The 22,443-nt window shown below is 41.4% G+C and overlaps 1 protein-coding gene across 6 annotated transcripts in view; it reads right to left on the bottom strand.

Moving 5' to 3' along the window:
• Window positions 1-22,443, bottom strand: part of ZC3H12B (zinc finger CCCH-type containing 12B) — a 92,671-nt gene that overhangs the window by 10,969 nt on the left and 59,259 nt on the right. For 2 of the 6 annotated variants that reach the window (XM_045029235.1, XM_045029237.1), the window contains exons 2-4: window positions 20,069-20,204; window positions 2,779-2,974; window positions 1,469-2,243 (exon numbers count right to left, since the gene is read on the bottom strand). In XM_045029235.1, the coding sequence (XP_044885170.1) occupies window positions 1,469-2,079 (611 nt within the window). In that variant the 5' untranslated portion in view covers window positions 2,080-2,243; window positions 2,779-2,974; window positions 20,069-20,204. The remainder of the gene's footprint in view (window positions 1-1,468; window positions 2,244-2,778; window positions 2,975-20,068; window positions 20,205-22,443) is intronic. The other 4 variants (XM_045029236.1, XM_045029238.1, XM_045029239.1 and 1 more) reach the window with 4 other exon arrangements.

Below are 22,443 nucleotides of genomic sequence, written 5' to 3'. Positions count from 1 at the left end.
GGCGCTCCAGCTATTCCCTTTATCTCCCCCCCCCCCGCCTCCTGAGTGGGTACAGCCCTTCTGCACAATCCCCAGGTGCCTTGGGCTGACAGCAGATGCTAAAGCTCACAGCTTGTACCTCCCTTAACACATTCCTGTGCCTTCCAAGGAAGGCACGCCCCATTATTTGAGAACTGCTGGTCAATACACATTTTGTCCTATTATAATTACTTCAGGAGTATGATTTTGTTTCTTTTTTTTTTAAAACACTGGCTCAGTCTCTAATGTGGACACAGTTACACTGGTATAAAACATGCCTTTTAACAGCACAGCGTATTTCACATCTCGTACAGAAATACCAGTATAAAGCAACTTTATACCAATACAGCCACATCCACACGCATCATGTAGATGAGGCCTTATACCCACTATTGTCACAAGTAACACCCAAGATTACTTAAAATGAACGTGATTAAAGAAAATATATATATATATATTTAAAGATTACTTTGTGTACAGTCAATTCCATTGTTTTGTTGATGGTCAGGATGATATCAGTTATGAACTATGCAGCAGACAGTTCACATGCATGCTCTTCCCCAGGCCCTGTAACATAGTGCTCAGCAGAAAAGCTGAAACTGAAGATGGAGCAGGGAGATATCAGCACAGGGGAAAAAAGGGATGGGAGAATAGTTGAGCAGAGAAATGTTTGTCTTGTTGTTATTAAGCCCATCCAAAATACCCATTCAACCAGCAACAGGGAAGGAGAAAAGCCTTTATAAAGAACTTCCAAATGAATGTTTTAATTTATTTCAAAGCATAAAATTTTAAATGTGTTTTATAAAAAAAATTGAATTTTCTGAATTTAGTTAAAAAAATTCAGGTTGAGAGTTCTTTAAAAGAAAATTGAGATGGCAATAATAAAGAATGCCTGTTGGATAAGCACTGCCTGTAGAAATCTTGACATCAGTGAACCACATCACACAGTTTGGCTAGGGAATTTCCTCCTGTTTCAAGCTGAACAAGACCAAAGATAGACTGATCCTTTCCCCATGGTAAGCACTGTATATTGAAAAAGCACCCTTAGCTGAGACTATCCGTGTCTTGGCTATCAAGCTTCTTTTAAAACAACTCTTCCATCCACTCTGATGTCCAAGCTGCCATTACAGATTTTAGAACAAGACTGATAAAGTGTTTCAAAAACTTAAAAACAAAACCTTTGCTGCAGTATAACTAAACTCTTATTTATTGGTTAATTAATAGATTTATGGGAGCAGAGGACTGCCAAAAAGAATGATATGGAGGGAGCTCATTTTTGGGGCAGGGATTGCAAAAAGAGGAGTATCAACATATTTTGAACAGTGGGTGAAAGAAACAGAAGTTAAACAGGAGCATATAGTCAACATAACATGATTTTGTCATTCAAATTGAATATTTATATATAAACATACTGGTGTATTATTTGAAAAAAGGTTACACTGAGGCCTACCTCATAGCCACGTTACTTCCATCAATGACAATTGGTCTTAAGTTGTCAGTGTTATCCACTACTTCATCTTCAAGTGACAGTTCAGGGCTGGCCATTTCCTTCGGGCAAGGACCCCTGGGCACCAGAGTACCACTACTACTGCCGACACTGCCTTGTCCCTCTGATTCACCCTTGTTGCCAAGTCTCACGAGTTCTGCCAAAATATCATTGATTAGAGCATCTGCTCCCAACTTGTTCAGCACTGCCTGGATCTGATCTCCAGCATACCCAAGCTTTAAAGCAAAATCCATTTTAGCCTGGTATTCCTTATCCAAGTTTATTTTACACTCTTCCAGTTTCAAGTCCTGAAGGATACTGCTTTGTGAGAAACTTGGACGATCCAGGCAAGGAGAGCGACAGAGTTGCCTATGTGGTTTAGTAGAAATTTCCTTTTCCCGCCACTGAGTATTGCTACAGCTGTTCTTGAAGCAGGGTTGTTCAGGCTCACTTTCTGAGCTTGTCCATTCCTCAGATTCAGCACTGCAGTCCCCAGCATCCTGTTCCACATTCTTCTCTTCTTTGGAATGCCTCTTCTCCATTTTCAACTTCTCCACCATAGACCAGGCCGTCATCACGTTCAGCTTCCAGCCAGAGATCTCAGACTTCTCTTTCACTTCCAAAGCTGCCTGGGATTCATACTAAATTGCATCTTGTAGCTAATTGAAAGTGCACACAAGGCTGGAGTTCATCTGTCTTGCTTGATATGTGCTAGTGTATACAAAGCCAATATATAATCCTAAATAAAACACACAAACACACACAATTAGCTTTTGTCAAATTCTTCAAAAACGTTTGACTACCATGCTTTTATTTAAAAAGCAAGAGAGATCCCCAACCATTCAGATTCCAATTTAATTGTGTGTAATTATATATATATAACTTAATGGCAATACTACTACACTTCCAACACAATAAATTCACAGTTGAAGTAAAAACACTGTCAGTTTATTGCCGGTCATAGGAGCTTTTGGGAATGAGTAGTATGGTATCAGCATACAGAAGCACAGAAATTGACTATCCATTATTTTTACTCATAAGGTCTTTACATGCCTGCACCATGGCTAGCTCAGATATAACTAGGCAGGGTTCTGGAGAACATAAATTGTAACTTAGGGCTTGTCTACACAATGGAGTAATGTGCAACTACGGGGGTGTAATTTCCAAAGTGCACTAATGTACTGCACACTAGAAGTTCCCTGGTGCACTTTAACATAGTACTGTTTTACAAACAGCACTCCATTAAAGCACATTAGGGAAGGGAAACTACTTACCATGTACAGTAACTGGAGTTCTTCGAGCTGTGTTGTGCATATGTGCATTCCACTGACGATGTGCACGCGCTTCGTAGTAGAGATGGAACACTTTTTGGCCAGCAGTACTTGTAGGGCATACATGTGCTCTTCAGTGCTCGTGCTTCTGCACCAACATTTGGTTCCTTCTCAATGCAGAATCCCTTACAAGAGGACTCTGAGGTATAAGGGATGAAAGGGCAGGTTGTGGAATGTACATATGGACAATAGATCTCAAACTCCAGTTATTTTACATGGGTAACTTTCCTTTCTCCTTTGAGTGATTGTCTATATGCCCATTCCACTGATGCTGACTCCCAAGCAGTTATCATATTTAGGAGGTATAAGTTTAAGCAGTTAACAAAATAATGATTAAAATGTTGTGTTGGATTTAGAGGCTTCTCCTCAGGTATAATATCACGTGAACATGTGGATTCACACACAAGCAGCAGCTTTACAAATGTCAGATATTAAGTTTCTCAGTGATGCTGCTGATACAACTTGCACCGTTGGTGGAGGGGCCCTGATCGTAGCTGGTGTCTCTACCTTGGTCACCTCATCACATTTTAATACAATCAGAAATCCCATTACACTGTCTCTGGACTGAAACCACAGAGCCTTTCATCTTTCCCTCAGCGAAGACAAACAAGTTTGGCAATGTTCAATACAGTTTCATTCTATTCAGGTAGTAGGCTCTCCTCACATCTAATGTATGCAAGATTGCCTCAGATTTGGATGCATGAGATTTTTGAAAGAATCCTGGTAGGTATACTGGTTGGTTGAGATGGAAGCCTGTGACTACTTTAGGAAGAAATTTAGGATATGTCTTCATTAATACCTTATCTGGGTAGAATACTGTATATGGAGGGTCAGTCATGAACACCTGAATCTTTCCTACTCTTCTGGCCAAAGTTATCACTATCAAAAATTCCATTTTCACTGACAGGTGTAATAGAGCTGAGGCAACCAGGGGCTTGAATATGAGTCCCATGAGTGCTGTGAGCTCTAGATTTCAAGTCCCGAGGTGGGTCTTTGATAGGTGGGAATACTTTACTTAGGACTCTCAAGAACCTTACCACGGTCGTGTGATCCTCAATCAGTAGGTGGCAAGATAAGATCACCACTAGGTGCGCCATGATCAAGCTAAGATTTTTAGTTTGAGTAAATCGAGAGTCTGCAGGATTGAAGGGTAATGTGGAATCAATTATTTCCACTGGCACCAATGAGAGCACCTTGTCCATTTTGACAGGTAAGTTTGTCTTGTCCTTTCTACTGCTTATCATAACTTCCATAACTGAGGAGGTGCAGGCCTGCTCTACTGATGACATCCATGCAGTGAGGTGCAGGGGATGCTAGGTTCAGGTGTGGAATCTGTCCCTGGTTCTTACACAGGTCTGGAAGCAGAGGTAAGGTCCTGGGCTAAGATACTGAGAGACTCAATAGATTTGTGAACCAGAATTGGCTGGGCCATGCTGGAGCTATAAGGATTGGGTACTGATGGCTGAAAAGACGCCTATCTATACCATATGAGGCACATGCACACCATCAATGGAATGGCATATGCACAATATGTTAGTGCACTTTAGAAATCACACCCCACATAGTGCGTATTACCCTACCACATAGACATTTCCTGAGTCCCCTTCAGTCCCTTTCTGCCATCACATAAAACTGTTATATTTATGGCATACGCAAAGAATTAGAACATAAGAATGGTCATACTGGGTCACCAAAAGTCCATCAAGCCCAGTATCCTGTCTTCCAACAGTGGCCAATGCTAAGTGCTCGAGAGGGAATGAACAGAACAAGATAATCATCAAGTGATCCAAATCTAGAAACAAACAAACATTTTTCCTGAAAGGTTGCAACATAACACCACTTTATTTCTCAGAATACAGAAATCTAACACACAACGACCAAACACAGAGAGAGGCACAGCAGGCTGCAACCTAAGGCAGAGAGACAACTCAACCCACCTTGCTCCAGACTGGCTCTTTTGCAGACTGAGTACTGAAAACCCAGATCACATGCTTCCCTACATGCTTCAATATACCACAGTAACCAATCAAATTGACAAGCCAGAACCTGTTAAAAATCACTATATGGTAGGCTAGCAGATAGGCAGGAGTCACTACAGAGATGCACAAGGGCCCTGTGAGAGAACTGTCTTGGGATTGTTGTTTTGTGCTCATAACTCATTAAAAATTCCTGAAACAAGAAAGTACACAGCAATATTTTGACAGAGGGCCTGAGGACCTTACCCATAGTTAGCGTTTCTTGGCCAAAAAAATTGCTTAGGGAGTTTTAACAAGAAACTTGATTAACAAGAAACTTGATTAACTAGAAACAACTAGACAAGGTGGTCTGTGAAAAGTGATATCTGAAGTAGGCTAAGCATTTGAAAGATGGCTATTAATAATTATAAAAGGAACTTTGTATCCTCAACAATCCATGCCTAGAAAAAATGATGAGTCCAAATCCTAATGTATGTATAGCTAACTGGACAAAACAGATTTGAAAAGTGGTGGAAGTAGCTAGCCCTCGATCAGGGGGCTTAATAAGAGGATTGCTGCTATATGATCAAAAAGAGAAACTGACAGATGAACAGATTGTTCAGAGAGAGGATTGCTTTCAAGAAATCTGAGCTATTTATTTTTCTCTTTTTACTCTGCAACTAAAATGAAAATACCTTCTATATTTAGTTTATGAGAAGTATTTATCTAGATGTTACACAAACCATTTATTTTCTTTTAATTTCATTTTCTGTTTTTAATAAATCTTGCTTTTGTTAAGATTATTGTTGCACAGATAATTTTATGGCAATGGCCCCAAAGGACAGAGAATCCGGTAACCACTAAGGAGAGGTGCTGAAAGGCAAAGAGTTTCCGGAACCTATTCTCTTCTCACAGTCTCAATCGAGACTCATAGACAAAGGTGTCCTCTCCCAGTGAGCTGTATTGCCATTAGACTGGGGTGGGGGTGGGGGTGTCTATAAGGGCTTGTTGTCATGTACAGCACTAGTGATTTAGTGAAGATGCTACTATGCCAATGGGAGAGCTTCTCCTATTGGTGTAGTTAATCCACCTCCCGAGAAGCAGTGGCTATGTCAACAAGAGAAGCTCAAGCTCTCCCTTCACATAGTGCTATCTAGACAGGGTGTCAGGTTGGTGTAATTATGTCGCTCAGGGGTGTGGATTTTTCACACCCCGAGCGATGTAGTTATATCAATATAGGCCTGTCATGCAGACCTGGCCTTAGATGAGACACTGAAAGACCAAAAAAGAGACTAGAGTTGGCTGGGTTTTATGTCAGGAACATTAACACCACTTAGAGGAAATTTACATCTCTTTCATGTTCCTTTCTTCACTCCCTTTCATGCATCTTCCATCCCTTTAGAATGAGAGCAGGGATTAAAAGAAAGAAAAAATTATCAAGGGAACTCAACCAAGTAAGTGAATTATTTATCCAGAAGAGCATCTATCATATAAATTTGCATTCAGAAACTTTTTTTTAAAAACAGATTCCTGCTCCCCAAGAGATCAAAGTGGCTCTTATGTAGCTTCTGTGGTCTAACACATCAGAGAGCAATATGAGAATTACTTCCCTGATGTACAGTGATTGACTAAGTTTGTTGGCTAAAAATAAGTATCAGAATCTTTCTTGGGAAAAAAAACCATTATTGCACATACAACATAATTAGAATCAATGTAGTGTCTGAAACTGTTAACTTCCTTTTTATTTTGAAGCTAAAAAGTACCCGAACTAGCTTTTCCATCCTAAAAATATGATAAAAGAATTGTTCCACAGAAAGAAATGTAACAGCCACTAAAATTAGAAGGCCAATAATGGAAGTGCTGACTAGTATTAATTATAATGACGTAAAATAAACCTATAGTATTATTTAATATAATAAAAACATTTTATTTTTAAAATTGGTCTTCCCCTTGTTCAATGAAACCCTGCTCTGGCACTGGGGACCTAGGCTTGGCACATCCCAGTGCTGTCTTCCCTGGTTGCAGTCCCACAAGCCTGCCTGTAGCCAGAGCTTTCCACAGAGAGTGGCAGTCCCAGGTTGTCAAAAAGTTGTCAACAAGCTGCATGACAGTTGCTAATATCCAAATCCCATTAACATTAAAGTCAATGGGACAGGATCAGTTCTCTGGAAAATGATGCTAATAATCAAAAGTTGTATTTAACAGAATTGAAATGGCACCCACCATATTTGGCAAAGTACAGATTATCAATTTATTCTATTTTTATTAATAATTTTAAGAGTAATAAACTTAATAATCGAAGTAAGAAGCCACTTCACAAATGAAGCTGACAGATTTATCTGAACAAGGAATTCTTTTTATTTTTTAGTATGGAGCAGTTGGAGAGTGCCCGTCATCATAGTATCTGAACACCGCTACTACTATTAAACTGGAAAGAGTCCTGTGGCACCTTATAGACTAACAGCCGTATTGGAGCATGAGCTTTTGTGGGTGAATACCCACTTCGTTGGATGCATGCATGTATTCACTCACGAAAGCTCATGCTCCAATACGGCTGTTAGTCTATAAGGTGCCACAGGACTCTTTGCTGCTTTTACAGATCCAGACTAACACGGCTACCCCCTGATACTTGATACTATTAAACTGTACATTTACGTAAGACCTTTCAACTCAGAGATATCAGACCACATGTCACTTCATTTACATCAATCACTACCCACAGAACTGCAACTAGCTTTGGGGGAGAATCCAGGACAGGCCTTCCAGCAGCAGAAACGCAAAAGAACTTAAGAAATGCAAAATAACTTCAGGAAAAGAAGTGCACAATAATTTACGAGAACCATTCTGGGTCACAAAGTGTCAGACAACGTTCAGCACTGTGGGGAGGTTTTCCTCTTAGAGAAACCCCTCGTGGGCAACCTGTCCCTGAGGCTTCTAGCTCCCTGCAGTCTGACTGAGAAGGAAGCGGTCATCATAGACTTTATGACTATCAAGGTTGTAATTTGAGTTGGAGCTCTTGAAGGTAAAGAGTCCATGTCTACTCTGGCTCAGAAGGTCCCTCTACAGGTGGTCTAGAGAGCCTGGTTCAGAAGCAGGTCTCACTGACTTGGTCATTAGGAAGTCCTGAAGGTGAGCTTCCCTATCCTTCCTAGCTCAGGAACTGAATGACTTGCAAATCATACATTTACTGGGAATATGCAATTATCCCAGACAGTAGAGGCATTTTGAGTATCCATCCGAAGCTGCGAGAGCTCGCTTGCACGAAGGGCAGTGTTTAAACCTAGGTGAATCAAATAATGCTACAGCAAGTAAGATCTAAAGGTTGCAATAGGCAACTGAACTACTAACTTCTAAAGCTAGTAAAAACTATTACTATACTCTAACTGTAGAAGTAGTTAGTAAGGCTATCAAAAAGGCTGGCAGTCTCTTCAACTGTTGGGCTGTGTCTCTAAGCCGTGAGTCAGTGAGAGGAACTGAATAGTGGCAGGTGCGCCTCACCCTTACATGCCCTCACAGAGAAGCATGAGGACATGTGTACCCGATGGGTATTGATGGCTGAAAAGACTCCCATCTTTACCATAAGGTGCATGCACACCATAGAATGGGCATATGCACAAAAGATTAGTGCAACTTTTACTCCTGGGGGAATTCTGCACCAAAAAAAAAAATAATAATGATAAAAATTCTGCACACATTATTTTAAAATTCTGCATTTTTTGTCAAAATAATGCAATATAATCCAGCTAGTTTCAATTATTTTGGTAATTTATTTAAACTCCAATACAATGGATGGAGAATGGGAGTGGGGAGCATTGGAGGAAATCACCAAACCCCCTCAGTGCTGCATCATAGGCAACTGACGAGCAAGTGAGGGCTGGGGTCTCAAACTCACAATTTATACTGGCTACTGACCATCTCCAAAAAGATCAGTAGAAAACAGTTCATGGAGCACATTTTGATAAGGAGTTTTTTCAGTCCAAAAATTCAGTTCTAATCACTAAAGCACCATAAGCATTTATAAGGCCATACTGTCCTTTACAATAAGGCTGCTTTACACCATTTTGACAATGTAAAAGGAGACTTAAAATGTTTACACCTGTTTTATACTCCTGGGGGAATTCACTAAGAACAATGGGATCAATTCACTAAACAGGCAGGCTGCTACATTCTCCTCTGCCTGAGGGAACAGAGCATGCCCCATGCCTACCTCTTCAGAAATATCCCAAAGCCCTGCCCCTCCACACTGAGCATGCTGCAATAGCAAGTGGAACAGAGTGTCTCTCTCTCTCACACATACACATACACACACACGACTACCCAGGGCCCCCCTACTGAGGCAATGATTTATGTCTCTACCAGCTACTTTGGGTGCCCAAACCGAACTGTCTGCACTGCCAAGGAGTGGCCCATGATCGTTCTTGCGGCTTCCCTTTGCTTCCCCGTCAGAAGTCACTGACGCAGAATTCCCCCAGGAGTAAACTTTAATGTTCTTAGGTTTTTAAGGAATTCTCAAGGAAAAATTAATTCCATAATTCAGAACTGCAGGGCTATGTACCAACACCAATAAGTGTCCTAGAAACACAGAGAGGGAAAACATTAAGAATTGTTAGGGTTACAAGGCTAGCTCCACCTCTCACCCCTTCTCTGGCATCTCTGAGAACAACCACTTAGGTCTTAGGCCTCATGCCTTTACCTCCCTAAGGTGCAATCACACAATTCTCTAGGTCTTAGACAGGGTCCTGATCTACTGTACCATGCTTTCCCAGCAGGCCCAACCAGTTTTTCCATTTGGGAGCTTAGGACCAATGAATTACAGTGACCCAAAACAGCCTTCTTCAAATGGTCTATTGTTTAATCTTACAGTAGGAACAAAAGAACAAATTACATAGGTGCGGAGAATGAGGCAGTTATGTGTAGTATTATTTATAAATATAATCTCTTTTGGGCTACCTGTAAAATATTCTCCTGTCTGAATAATCAAAGGGGTTAAAAGGAACCAAGCAGGGAAGGCAAAACAATGACACAGATAAAAGTCCTGAAGAAACAACAGGGAAGCTGTTTACTGGGGAATAATGCCTATCTGGCTCCATCCATGTTAAGGATAGTTTTACTCTTTCCAAGTCTGAGACCAGGTCTACACTGAAAAGTTAAGTCAACTCAGCTACATCGCTCAGGGTTGTGAAAAATCCACACCCCTGAGTGATGTAATTAAGCCAACCTAGCCCCCGACTGTAGCCAGTGCTAGGCTGATAGATGAATTCTTCCTTTGATCTAGCTACTTCCTCTCGAGGAGGTGGATAACTACAGTGACAGGAGAGCCCCTCCTGTTGCTGTAGTGATCTCTACACTGAATTGCTACACTGCAGCTGTGCCACTATATCATTTCAATTGTAGACTAGCCCTAAACCTATGTTCAAAGGGAACCCTAAATCTTAATATGCTAGGCTCAGGAAGTAGGTCGGCTGCCCACTGATGCCAAGAAACACAGAGACAACATGTGTCCTGTAAGCAGGACAGTCTGCTTCTCCCAACGAGAGATGAGGGGTTACCTTGTCTAAGGGGAACTTACAAATACCTGCAAGGAAAGATTAAGGTATAGATAAGGGGAAATCAGCATGTAGGACTCTTTGAGTAACAGGGCTGTCCAGATGGGGGGGCAAGTGGGGCAATCTGCCCTAGGCCCCGGGCCCTGCAGGGGCCCCCATGAGAATATAGTATTCTATAGTATTGCAACTTTTTTTTTATGAAAGGGGCCCCCAAAATTGCTTTGCCCCAGGCCCCCTGAATCCTCTGGGTGGCCCTGTTGAGTAGTGCTGTTTCTGTGTTACTGCAAACAGACTGTCACAGGCTCCTGAAGGGAAACTCTTACAGGTGCTAAACCTAGTTGGGCCTGTTGTGTTAATATGGTTGGGAAACGGGGGCCGCAGCCGAGAGATCCAGTCTAAAGTGGCTGGAGGAGTACATGGTTCCACCCAAAGTAAGGTGCAGGAACCCAGGTCTGTAATATGAGGGGTGCACCCAATAGGGACAAAAAGGGGCCTAAGGTATGGTGTGCCCTGTAACCATGACAATAAGAGAAAAGAATTTGTAAAAGAACAAAAAGGTCTGCACACATCTACCTTACTTCCTAGGCAGGCCTATCTTCCCTCACATCCCAAACCTCTGGGGGCCTGGGTCTCAGCCTGTTCCCCAAAAGTAACTACCCCAGAGAGAGAGAGAGAGAGAGAATTCCTGTTTTATGGCTCCAGTTCTTTATTCTCTCTTCCTTGCTATTTTTAGCCCAGTTAGTCCAAAACCAGTTTGGTGGGTTCTGCAGGAGGCCAAGTCAATCTCCTCCAGGCAAATGCCCTCCCCCATTGTCTGGTAATAACCCCCAAGTGTTTGTTGAGGGAGGTCATATCTTGCATGTCATTTTTACATTCCTGTTTGTTTTTCCAACAGCTTGCTATTAAACTAAACCAATATATTCACAGTAAACCCCTTACAACAGACAAATATATTGTACTAAAAAATTATTACAAAGCAACTCCAAATCAGTCACACGAAGTATCAAAATGTTTTCATAACCTTTAGTTTCCTCATTCCTTGGAAAATTTAATTACAAGCTTTCCTTATAAAACAATTTCCTCCCTCCACCTTGCACACATAGTGATGTGCTCTTGTAGGGTTCCACATGAACAACAGGAATCTGGCATTTTAAAAGAGCTTTAAAGCATGTCTTGACAGAATAGTTACACATTTAAAGAATTACTTGAACTTTGCAAACTTAGAGAAGAAAAAATAACAGGAGGCTAAATTTTGAGCCAATCAATCTAGAAATTAGGGTTTGGTTTGAATTGTTAAATGATAAATAAGAATCACATCTTAAGTACTATAAGTTACTGGAGAAACTTACCCTAATTTATTTATTTTTAGATAGATAGATAGATAGACAGACAAATTTCCATTCCAAACAAAGGAGTATTTCATGTTTTGTTAGTTAGGTTTTTAGAAACATACACGTTGTTTATTAACATCATGCACCCAAGGCATATCCCCAACCTTATGTGTACACTGTTACTTCATTATGGAAACTCCTTAGGTTCAGCAAAGATTGTTTCCTCTGGTATACTTGCAGTAAACTACTGTGTCAAGTATTTAATAGCTACTTTCCAATATACAATATGGGTATTATCATCCAGCTTTCTACCTGGGACAGGAGTTTAACTGGGGCTCAAATTTGCCATCTCAGTCTACCCAGACCTGAAATAAAGGACATACCAAAAAATAACAGTGTAGAAAGATTAAAGAGATATGATATCAAGGGCCATATCATCAGCTGATGTAAATCAGTGTAACTCCACTAATGTCAATGGAGCTATACCTATTTACACCAGCTAACAATATGGCCCAATGTCTTCAGCAAAGAACAACATTTCTCAAGTTTAAGCTTTGTATTTCTGATGTAAATTATGTGGCCAAAATGAGAAGCAGTAGAATAGTACAGATCCAAGTTTTAAAATCTTTCCAATTCATCCCCTTCCCAAGTATTTTTTTAAAATAAGTATTTTTCTGCATCTTTACTTGATTACATAAATTGAAATGTCACTTTTTTTTTTTGGCTATTTAATGGTATCATGCCTAATTTCTGGATCCCTGGAAAATAACCCTAATCCTTTCACCGGTGTGAAACTGGTCATAAGTGGGTAGGCAGAAGTTCATGGGCTTGGAAGCAGTCTTAAAAGTTTAAGGTTTTGAAGTGGAAGGGGAGCATACAAGTTAAAAATCATTAACCACCAAATAAAGAAATTTCATTTAAACAAATATTTTAAGTAATTTGTTTAAACCAAGTATTAGAGGCTTAACCTAATTAAATTCTATGAGAAACATTTATGCAATATTTTAAACCACTAGAAACGGCATCCTTTCCCTTAACCCCCATACAGGGTATGTCTATACTACGGCTGGGAGTGTGCTTCCCAGCGTGGGCACAAAGACATGCACTAGCTCTGCTCAAGTGAGACCACTAAAAATAGTAGGTTGGCCACAGTGGCAGCTCAGGAGACCCACCTGAGTACATACCCAGGGGGGTGGTAAGGATTGTACTCTGGCAGCTAGCTTTAACTGTTACCTGTGCCTCTGTGGCCACACGCTAAAAATAGCTGTGCTAGTGTGCGGCTGTCTACCTGTGCTGAGAAGCACCCTTCCAGCTTCAGTGGCTTCTACTTAAAAACACTATAAGAAAAACCCAGTAATATAAAATGTATAGCTATACTCTGTAAAAATATGATCCCTGAATAAAAAAGGAGCACCTTCCTTTCTTATTATTTTTTTCTCTGCTATTACTATCTTGTAAAGGGAGCAGCCCAAAGACAAGAGTTTCTGTCTCTATTCACAAATTTTAGGCTTACCAAAACATAGCAGTCATTGTAAGGATGACGTTACACAGCATAACTAGAACTGGAAGCAACTGGATTTACTCAAATTTTAGAACCAGATTTAAAATAGTAATGAAATACCTGTGAGCACTGTTATGCTACTACTCTTCACTTCCACATTTAGACTTAAAAAAAAAAAAAGCCAACTTAACCGCACAGGTCAACTTTGCTCTCAAAAGATATTTTTTTACTAAAAATAAAGTACTACCCATATGTAAATGTCATTGCGCTCTCTCTTTCACACACACAAAATGTGCTTTCATATCTTTAATTCATTCATATTTTCTTGATTCCACAATATCCTTAACTTTATGCTTTTTAACACCACAAATAAATCGCACACGTTTCTCTAGAGACGAGATATTGTTTTAATTAACTAAAACAATATATTCAAAACAGAAAGCCAGGTTGGCCTGAATTCAAAACTGATTTAAAAGCATGTCAACTAGACAGTCCACTTTAAAAACAAACATTGTCACTGCTGCTAGCATACTCACTTCTGTTGTGCCTCTAAAGAAAGCAGCTCAGTTCTAATCCATGTTGGCAAGCTGTATTGTATATTCACAAGGATTGCTTTCTGCCAGACTAAGTGTGTCAAGGTTTCCTAGTCTTTGGCCACTGGTGGATGTGTTATGAAAGCTCCTTCTACTAAAACACGCCCACTTCCATGACTCACCCAGGAGTTTCTTGTCTTCATTTTTTTTTTTTGTCAACTCTTGGTGGAAAACTGTTAACTAGGGGAATTCAGCTGTGTCATTCCTCTTACATGGCAACAGAAAATGTACTGTCTGTGACCTAATGATCAGTATTATCTTTGAATGAATAATTATGAAGTAGTAATTATAAATTTGTTTTAAAATAGCTCCAGTTAACTTCCAACTAATTTAAAACTAAATCACGTTACAGAATTCTCTCTCCTTGATAAGTCATGGATTCAGTGACAGAAAAAACACTACAGTGGAAGAGGTTCTGTCTGTCCCCCACTAGCCCTCTTCCTCAGTTTCTACCAAGCCATAACCAGCACAAGTAGAACCCATCACGTATGTTCCATCTCTCTTGGGATAAAGACACAATTAATCCTGACAAGAACACTTATTACCAAGTAGTGTGCCAAGCACTGGGCATCTCCAGAAGGGTGTGTACAAAGGAATTCTTCCACTTCTGTAGCCCACAAAACAGTTGCAGAACCTTTTCACAGTGACTACTTCAGCCTAATGGCTCTAGACAACTCTCTATGCCACAAATTCCCACTACTGCCAGGAGAAAATCAAAAGATCTTTGTGGCAGCAGATCCCCTAGTTTTCCCTCTGCTATAGCCGAACACAGGGATTCCCCCTATGGAGCTAGACTCAGCCTGTGCAGAGAGAGATCTCTCGCTGCAGTGGCCTTCACATCCCATCCAACCTACCCATTTGTACAGCAGAACTGCACCTACTCCACTGTCACGAGAACCTCCACAGGCCTAGGAACAAATCCAGCCCCACATCTACATGCACAGAGCTTGCAAATTTGGGGGAAACCTAACATATCTCTGCAGTAGCCAGCTAGTCACCCACATTTGGTTCAGCATATTTTCTGTCCTAACAGTCAGGAGAGGAAAGTGATTGTGTAAATATTTTGTTTTCCCAACATTTAAGACTGATTTTCAGCATTTTATAAGCTTTGTTTGACACACTTTCACTTCGTTACTCAGTATTAATTCATAATTTGAAGATTTGAGAGAATAGACTACAGTATAGCCAAAGCAATACTCAGGAAGAGTCCCGTCAGCAAAAATGCTGACATCTGTTTAAAAACATTAGCAGTCCAAAAACATTGATTTCTGCGAGGAAAAACTAGTATATTCCAAAACTCATTTTTTCATCTAGTATTATTTACAAATCTTGGAAGTTTAACATGCCTGGTTCAGAGATGCTAAACTGGAAAAAAAATGCTTCCAGAAATCTTATCCAGCACCCTGTTTCAGCAAAAATGGAGCAAGAACATCTCAGAAAGGCAAAGCAACACTACTATTACAGATCATATGGAAACAGCATCTTCTCACTAGAAGAGACTGGAACTCTATAATAAATAAATGGAATGCTTGGTGACCCAAGATATGCTGCTATACAAAACGCTTTTATTTCCTTATCTGGTTTACTAGTCTTTACTGTTAACATTAAGTTGTTAAACTATTGCCAAAAACATGTTTAATAGTTTAAGTGAGACTTTATCTAAAAGAATACTTCGTATTTATGAGCTCTGTTTGAATCTTTTTTACTTCAAGAACAGTTCTAAATACTTTCTGCCAAGTCTTTTTTAATCATTCCTACAAAGTACTGAGCCAGAACGCTGCAGCACATCTCCTCAGCAACACAGGCTACTGTGAGTATGTCACACCTGTCCTCTACTCTGGTTTCCCATAGAATTTAGAATCAAGTTCAAGGTCTTGGTCCTTATCTTCAAAGTGCTGCATGGGCTGGGCCCAGGATATCTAAAAAACCATCTAAAGCTCCAGGACAAAGACTATAGTCAACAACTACATTCCTCTGGCAAAATGGAACTCTCAATATGAAGAATAAAGCTTGTCTGTGTGGGAGATAGAACTTCTGGGGACAGTCTGAGACTGCTTAATGAACTTCCCCAAGAACTAAGGGCTGTCACAAACCTCACTACTTTCTGCTCCAAGTGCAAGGTCCATTTCTTTAACCTTGCCTTTTCTAACACACAGCAACAGGTGTATATATGTATTTTAAACAAAACAAGACACTGCACAGCACACACTTCGCCCCCAGGGAGAGGATTAAAGAACAAACACATGACAGATGCCTAGTCACACTACACAGATTCTATGATGATGAGCACAGTAAAAGAACCTAAACAGAATAGCCAGGTAGAAAAATGCATGTACTTCCTTTAGAGAATCTCTACAAATCAATCTCTCTCTCTCTCTTTCCCTCTTCCCCTCTCTATACAGCTTGGAGAGTGCACTATTATATGTATTCTGGTACCTCTCACAATGTGCAAAGTGCAGTCTGAAAAACTAGGAAGATACAATCCCTGTCCCAAAGACCTTACAATCTAAGGCCTTAATTCTCAAAACACTCAAGCACATGAATAGCTTCACTACATACTAAATCCAGTTTAGTAACTTGAAATGTAGACATGAAATGTTGTTTTCTCCTACAGTACTGTACTTATTTTGGGTGAGAAAGTCACATTGACTTTCACTGGGACTTGTGCTCTTAAATGACACAGGCACTTTTAAAATCCCTACCCTTTATTCTTAATTCTCATAGGCTGTAGTCAATAAATAAAATAAAATAAAAACTTTATGGGTTCAGAGGACTGAAAGTGCAATATGGAGCCTTCCACTTTTAGTTAATTTTTAATACAAACCATTACTCAGTTTGCCATGCCTGTTCAGTTGTCTGCAAGAGGTGAGTTTATGGTACTTATCCAGTTCCTAGTGACTACATGCCCAATTCACAAAAGATATAATCACAATTGGTTTCCTTGTTGGCAATCTGTTCAGACACCCCAAGGAATGAAAGGGCCAAGGAACTGATGTACCCTCTAATCCCAAGAACATATTTCCTTTCTCAACACAAAGTCAAGGCTAGGATACATTGACAGGATGGTCAGAGAGAAGCTTGCACTGCTACTGACCATGCTGCATCTCTCCAGTATTTTTTACAAACACTAAATTCACTTTAAATGAAGAACAAAATCTAATAAAATCATTAAAATGAAAGGGAGGAAATCCTTTATGTTTTATTTGAGGCAAGTGTTATATAGTGTATATCTTTCTCTGTGCCCATCTTTCATCAATTTAAAATTGTTTTGGAAAGGCTGTTTCTAAAAATATAGATAGGGTATTGAGGATAACCTTTTTCCATACACAATACTTGTCCTTTTCTTACAATGCAATACTAGTCTAAATGACAGAATTCCCCTTCTGTTAACTAGAGTGAAAACACTCGTGAATGGAAAGAACAAAACCTTGCTGGTTTAATCATGCATTTCCTGCTTCCCCATGTGACCTGTAAAATGCAATCTTAAGTTTCACAGTACAAAACTTCCACAAGTCTTGAACATTTTACCAAGATCCTGTTTTATTTCTGCTGAAAAAATCTTAATTGTTTTACATCAGAGGTATACTTTTAGTGTTTTCAACTTGAGGGACAAATATTTCAGAAAGGTCAAGAGGTCACAATATATAGCTTTGGGACAGATTCTCTGCTCTGTTCAGCTTCCTTTGTGACAGGCAGGTGTTGCACAGGGAGCAAAAACCATCTGCAAATCCCTTGCTGAGATTCCCATCATGCAGGGCCAACATAACTGGATTCTTTGCCTCCCGCCCTGAAGCCTCTGGTGGAAAGGGAAATGCTGTGGGCAGGAATGGAAAATGTTGTTTTCTGTCTATCCCCAGCTAGCACATAATCCCTACAGGACTGTTCCCAACTGTCACAAGTTAGTGCAGCCCCCAAGCTGCTGCAACCTCACCTGGAGCAAAGAACAAGAGAGCAGAAACAAAAGCTCTTTGAGAGGTGTTGTCCATATGTATTTTATTCCTCTTTCGGTGCATGTGTCCCATGTGCTTGTGGTCAGATCTTTTGGACAGTAATGTCTGTTGAGGCCACGCGTGAGCTCTGAGTCTCCTCATACTCCCATATCAAGGGCATAAAGTGTGGAGTGGCTCAGCCACTACTCAGATTCTTTGTCAACAAATTCTATGTACCTGTGTGATGACTCAGGTGACAAGGACTGAGAGATTCCAGCTAGGCCACCTTCGGATGTTGTAGAGGTAAGAGGCCTGAGGGCCACAGGACAGGATACCAGGACATACGCCTACCCTCATGTTCCCTATAAGATTTGGACCTAAACGAGTTCTTGATTCCGCTTCCAATCCATAAAATTCCCAGGAAGGGGCCATAAAGAAATAAGTAGGGGATCCCTGTCCATTATGTTGCAACTCAGAAGACAAAAAGAATGAGCATTCCAAGTCTGAGGGAGGGGCTGCCAAAACCACAATGTTCAACTGTAAGGGGAAGGAGTGGTCTTGGGGAGACACCTAGTGCTGACGTGACTGTGGGTATCACTACCATCAAAGGAACATTAAGTTCTGTAGATAGTAAAGCTAATGAATCCTAAACTCACAAGAGTGCTCCTTGATGGAAGTGGAATTTGTCCAGGAGAGTCAGCTGTACTTGGATTTGAAGCTGGTCAGAAAGAGCAGTCTAACAAAATCATCTGTAAATGAGCCTTCCCACCTTTTAAAGGCCTTTATGGGTATGGCTACACTTGCAGATGTAGAGCGCTTTGGGTTAAACCAGCCTTTGTAGAGCGCAGTAAGGAGAGCGCTGCAGTCTGTCCACACTGTTGTGGCCACATTTGCAGTGGCATTGGGAGCGGTGCATTATGGGCAGCTATCTCAGCGTTCAAGTGGCTGCAACGTGCTTTTCAAAAGGGGGGTGGGGTGGAGTGACACACTCAAAAGGGAGCGTGGGGGGAGACAGAGTGGGTTCTTGGAATGCCGACACTGTGTCAGCACTCTGCCTCGCAAGTTCCGACCCCCCTCCCTTCTCCACCCCCCTCTCACTCACTGAAAGCAAACAGCAGCTGTTTGTTTTTTTCTCACAGACCAGAGAAGCAACCGCTCACCAAAATGGACCCCCCCCACACACACACACCACCTCTCTCTTCAAGCAAACATTAGCTGTGGGCGTTCCAAAGGGAGCCCCCTGCCTGCCTCTACTCATTCAAAGCAAACAGTATCTGTTTTTGTTTTTTTGATAAGCAGCTCCCGGAGCATCCGGAGTTCACAACAAAACAAAGAGGGGAACAAGAGAGGAAGCTTCACTTAAAAGGATTATGGGGAGTTTCCGGAGGTCAATCACTGCTTAATAAGGTTACTCCCCGTTTACACTGGAGCACCAGCATCTCAGCCATTCCACAGCAGCTGTTAATCCTCTCGGGGAGGTGGAGTACCTGCAGTGCTGTAGCCACGGAGATACAGCACTGTATGTGCCTTGCCAGTGTGGACGGGGAGTGAGTTACAGCGTGGTGGGTGGCTTTATTGCACTGTAACTCTCAAATGTAGCCAAGGCCTTAGAAAAGAATTTACAGATTGAACATTTGTGGGGATATGAGACTTCCCAGTACTGCTGCCTCGCAAGAGGGACAATACTTAAAACCTGGTGACCTGGGCAGGGCCGGATTAACCTTTTGTGGACCTGGTGACAAACATATTTGTGGGCCCCCATGGAGGCAATGGAGCATGGTGCGGGGAGGTCAGTCCCCAGAGCAAGTGGCCAGCCAGGGCAATGGGGCCTGGCATGGCAGAGGTGGCCCTGCTCTGCCCAACCCAGTGAGAGGGCACTATTTACAAACCATAGTTGCCAGATGCACAGTGGCCCATCCAGCCCTGTGCTGCCAGCAGACTCCTTCCCCTCGGGGGGCAGGTCCATGCCACACCACGCAGCCTGCCCCCACCCAACATCCGCGCTATGGCCAGAGCCCCCCTGGACCCATTATGCCCAGCGCCCCCCAGACCTCCCCCACAAATGCCCAACACTCCCCTGCCCACAGACCCACCACAACTGCCCAGATACCTCCACAGAATCCCCACTCCCTAGTGCCCCAACACACACATCTTAATACCGGAGCATAAGAACACTCCAGGTGCACATGCGGCCCCAACAGATCCTCCTGGCCAAAAGACTGTCATCAAATACACACCAGGATTAGATTATTATATTTATAGATACACACACATATAGAGAGAGACATAGATAAGTGTTCAAAGAACATCATTAAACAGATAACCAATATACATAGTGAACTTCAACTGATGATCAAAAGTCCGAAATCTTAACTGACCTGCATTTCTCATACTGGCTGCTTACCAGTTAAGTCTACAGGACTCACTTGAGAGAGATCTCTGCCAGAATTTCCATGAACTTTCACTCCTCTCCCTTATTAGAGATGTCCTGTATCAATACTGCTGAAAAAGGTTCTGAAAAATAAATTATAATTTATTTAAAAGAAATTTAAAATTATTTCTGCTAGAATTATCAAAATTCAGTTGAAGTACAATATATTGGCCCAAATTAAAAGAAGTCAAATAGAAGCTGTGTAATTAACAAGCACTTAACTCAAACAAATCTGCTTGTTCAGGTGAAGACCACAGTCCCTATACTAATTACAACAGCATTTGTAATAAATGCCTACAAGTGTTATACACAAATACAAAATGTATCACATCTGCACACAAATTATAGTCGTAAATGATACTTTAAAAAAATAAAATAATGTACATAGCATTTGTACAGCAATAGCATATTATTCCAAGAATGTGGCACAGTACCATTTGTAAAAGCTGATTTTTATAGCTTTGAAGTCCCTCATGATAGCATCAAAAAATTATGCTGTCCAGTCAAATTCATCTGGAATTTGGTCCCTCCCTCATTTTTTCAAATGTTTGTGCCATTTGAAATAAATAAATAAAAGGACAGAGACACAGAGAAAGGGGAAATACAGAGGCCAGTGCAGTGGATAAAGATGGGCAAAGAATGGAAAAAAAATATTAGAATATTTTTTTCAGAAGCATCAGCAAAATCCATTAAACTATTTGACCAGCTCTAGTGGTGGCTTAATACCAAGAAAAATAACCACTTCAAATCAGGGATGTCACAAAGCTATTTTTTTTGCTATTTGATCAAACAGCAATTAGTAACTATTTCTATTTGTTAGATACTAAATATAAATAAAAACATGATCTAATGAGATTTCACCCAGCAGTAAAATATGCCAGACTGATATCCTAGATATTTCTCTCTCACTCACACATACCACACACATACATGCATGGTCACCGGAGCCCAAAATGCTTCCAGTAGAGATGAGGGAGTAGTAACCCACTATGATGTTGAGAATTTGAAATTCAAACTAATTTTCTGAGTTTATGATTTTTGATGTGGGAATATGCACTTGGTCTAGTTTCCACCAGCAGAAATAGGAATGTAATTTGAATTAATGTATTTTGAATAAATTACAGTTCAGATTCAGTCAAATCCTTCCAAACTGCCTTGATTTTCAAATAATTAAGCAATACATCTTGATGCATGATTCATCATCAGTCCAGTACGAAACAGAAGGTTATTTAAGTTATGGCAAAGCCAAGGAAGCCTGAATCGATGTTTACTTTGTTGAATATCTTCTCAAGCTATAAATTTCAAATCCAGAAATGAGTCATTTCCTCAGCATTCTCAAATGCCATATAATGCAACATACCTTTAACTAGAGTTCACAATCTCAGGGGAATTGCTGAATCATCAGCTGCTAAAAAGGTCATATAGCAGCAATGTCAAGGAATGCTTTCATCCACGTTTGGCTAGTAGATAGAAACCAGTTGCTGACCTTGCTACCACAATCCATCCCTTTGACAGCTAAAGGCTAAACTACTGCAAAGCCCTATGTGAGCATAAGTTTTAAATCAGCCTAGAAACTTAAGATGGTGAAGGTGGCAGCATCTTGTTTTTTAAAGGTATGCCTACACTTGGAGCTGGAGGTATAATTCCCAGCTCAAGGAAATGTATTCAGGCTAGCTCTGCTTGATCGAGTGCACTAAAAACACAAGTGTCTTGGCAGCATAGGCAGAAGGAAGGGCTAGCCATGCCAAATACATACCCATCCAAGATCATGGGCACAGACTTGGTGCAGCTAGCCCACCCTAGCCCTTGCACTGCCGCAACTACCCTCTATTGTTAGCGAGCTAGCTTGAGCATGTCTCCTTGAGCTGGGACTAACTCCTCCAGCTCCAACTGTAGACATACCCTAAGTCAGAGGTCCCCAAACTGTGGGGCATGCCCCATTAGGGAGGCACAGAGGGGCCCGGGCCAACCTCCATGGGGGGGGGTAGGGAGGAAGCGCCACCTAGCCCCACCCCACCCCAAGCTCTCCTCTGGCTCAGCCCCGAGTCACAGCCCCCAGCCCTGCACCTGGCCCTGTTCTCTTGGCCCCGGCTGCAGCTCCACTCCTGGCCCTGCCCCAGCCCCCAGCCTTGGCCCCTGGCTGTGGCTCCATTCCCAACCCCAGCCTTAGACCCACCCCCAGCTGCATCCCCAGCCTCGGCCCCATTACCCCTATCTGCATCCACTCCACCCCTGCAGCCCTGAAAAATGTGGGGACCATTGCCCTAAGTGGTGTATCCTAGCAGAAACACATGACACCAGTGCACTGGCTACCTATTGGTT

Source organism: Mauremys mutica, chromosome 9 (genome assembly GCF_020497125.1).
Source record: "Mauremys mutica isolate MM-2020 ecotype Southern chromosome 9, ASM2049712v1, whole genome shotgun sequence".
NCBI classification, from domain to species: domain Eukaryota; kingdom Metazoa; phylum Chordata; order Testudines; family Geoemydidae; genus Mauremys; species Mauremys mutica.
Note: the sequence above shows the minus strand (reverse complement) of the source record. Positions and strands in the feature narration are given on the sequence as shown.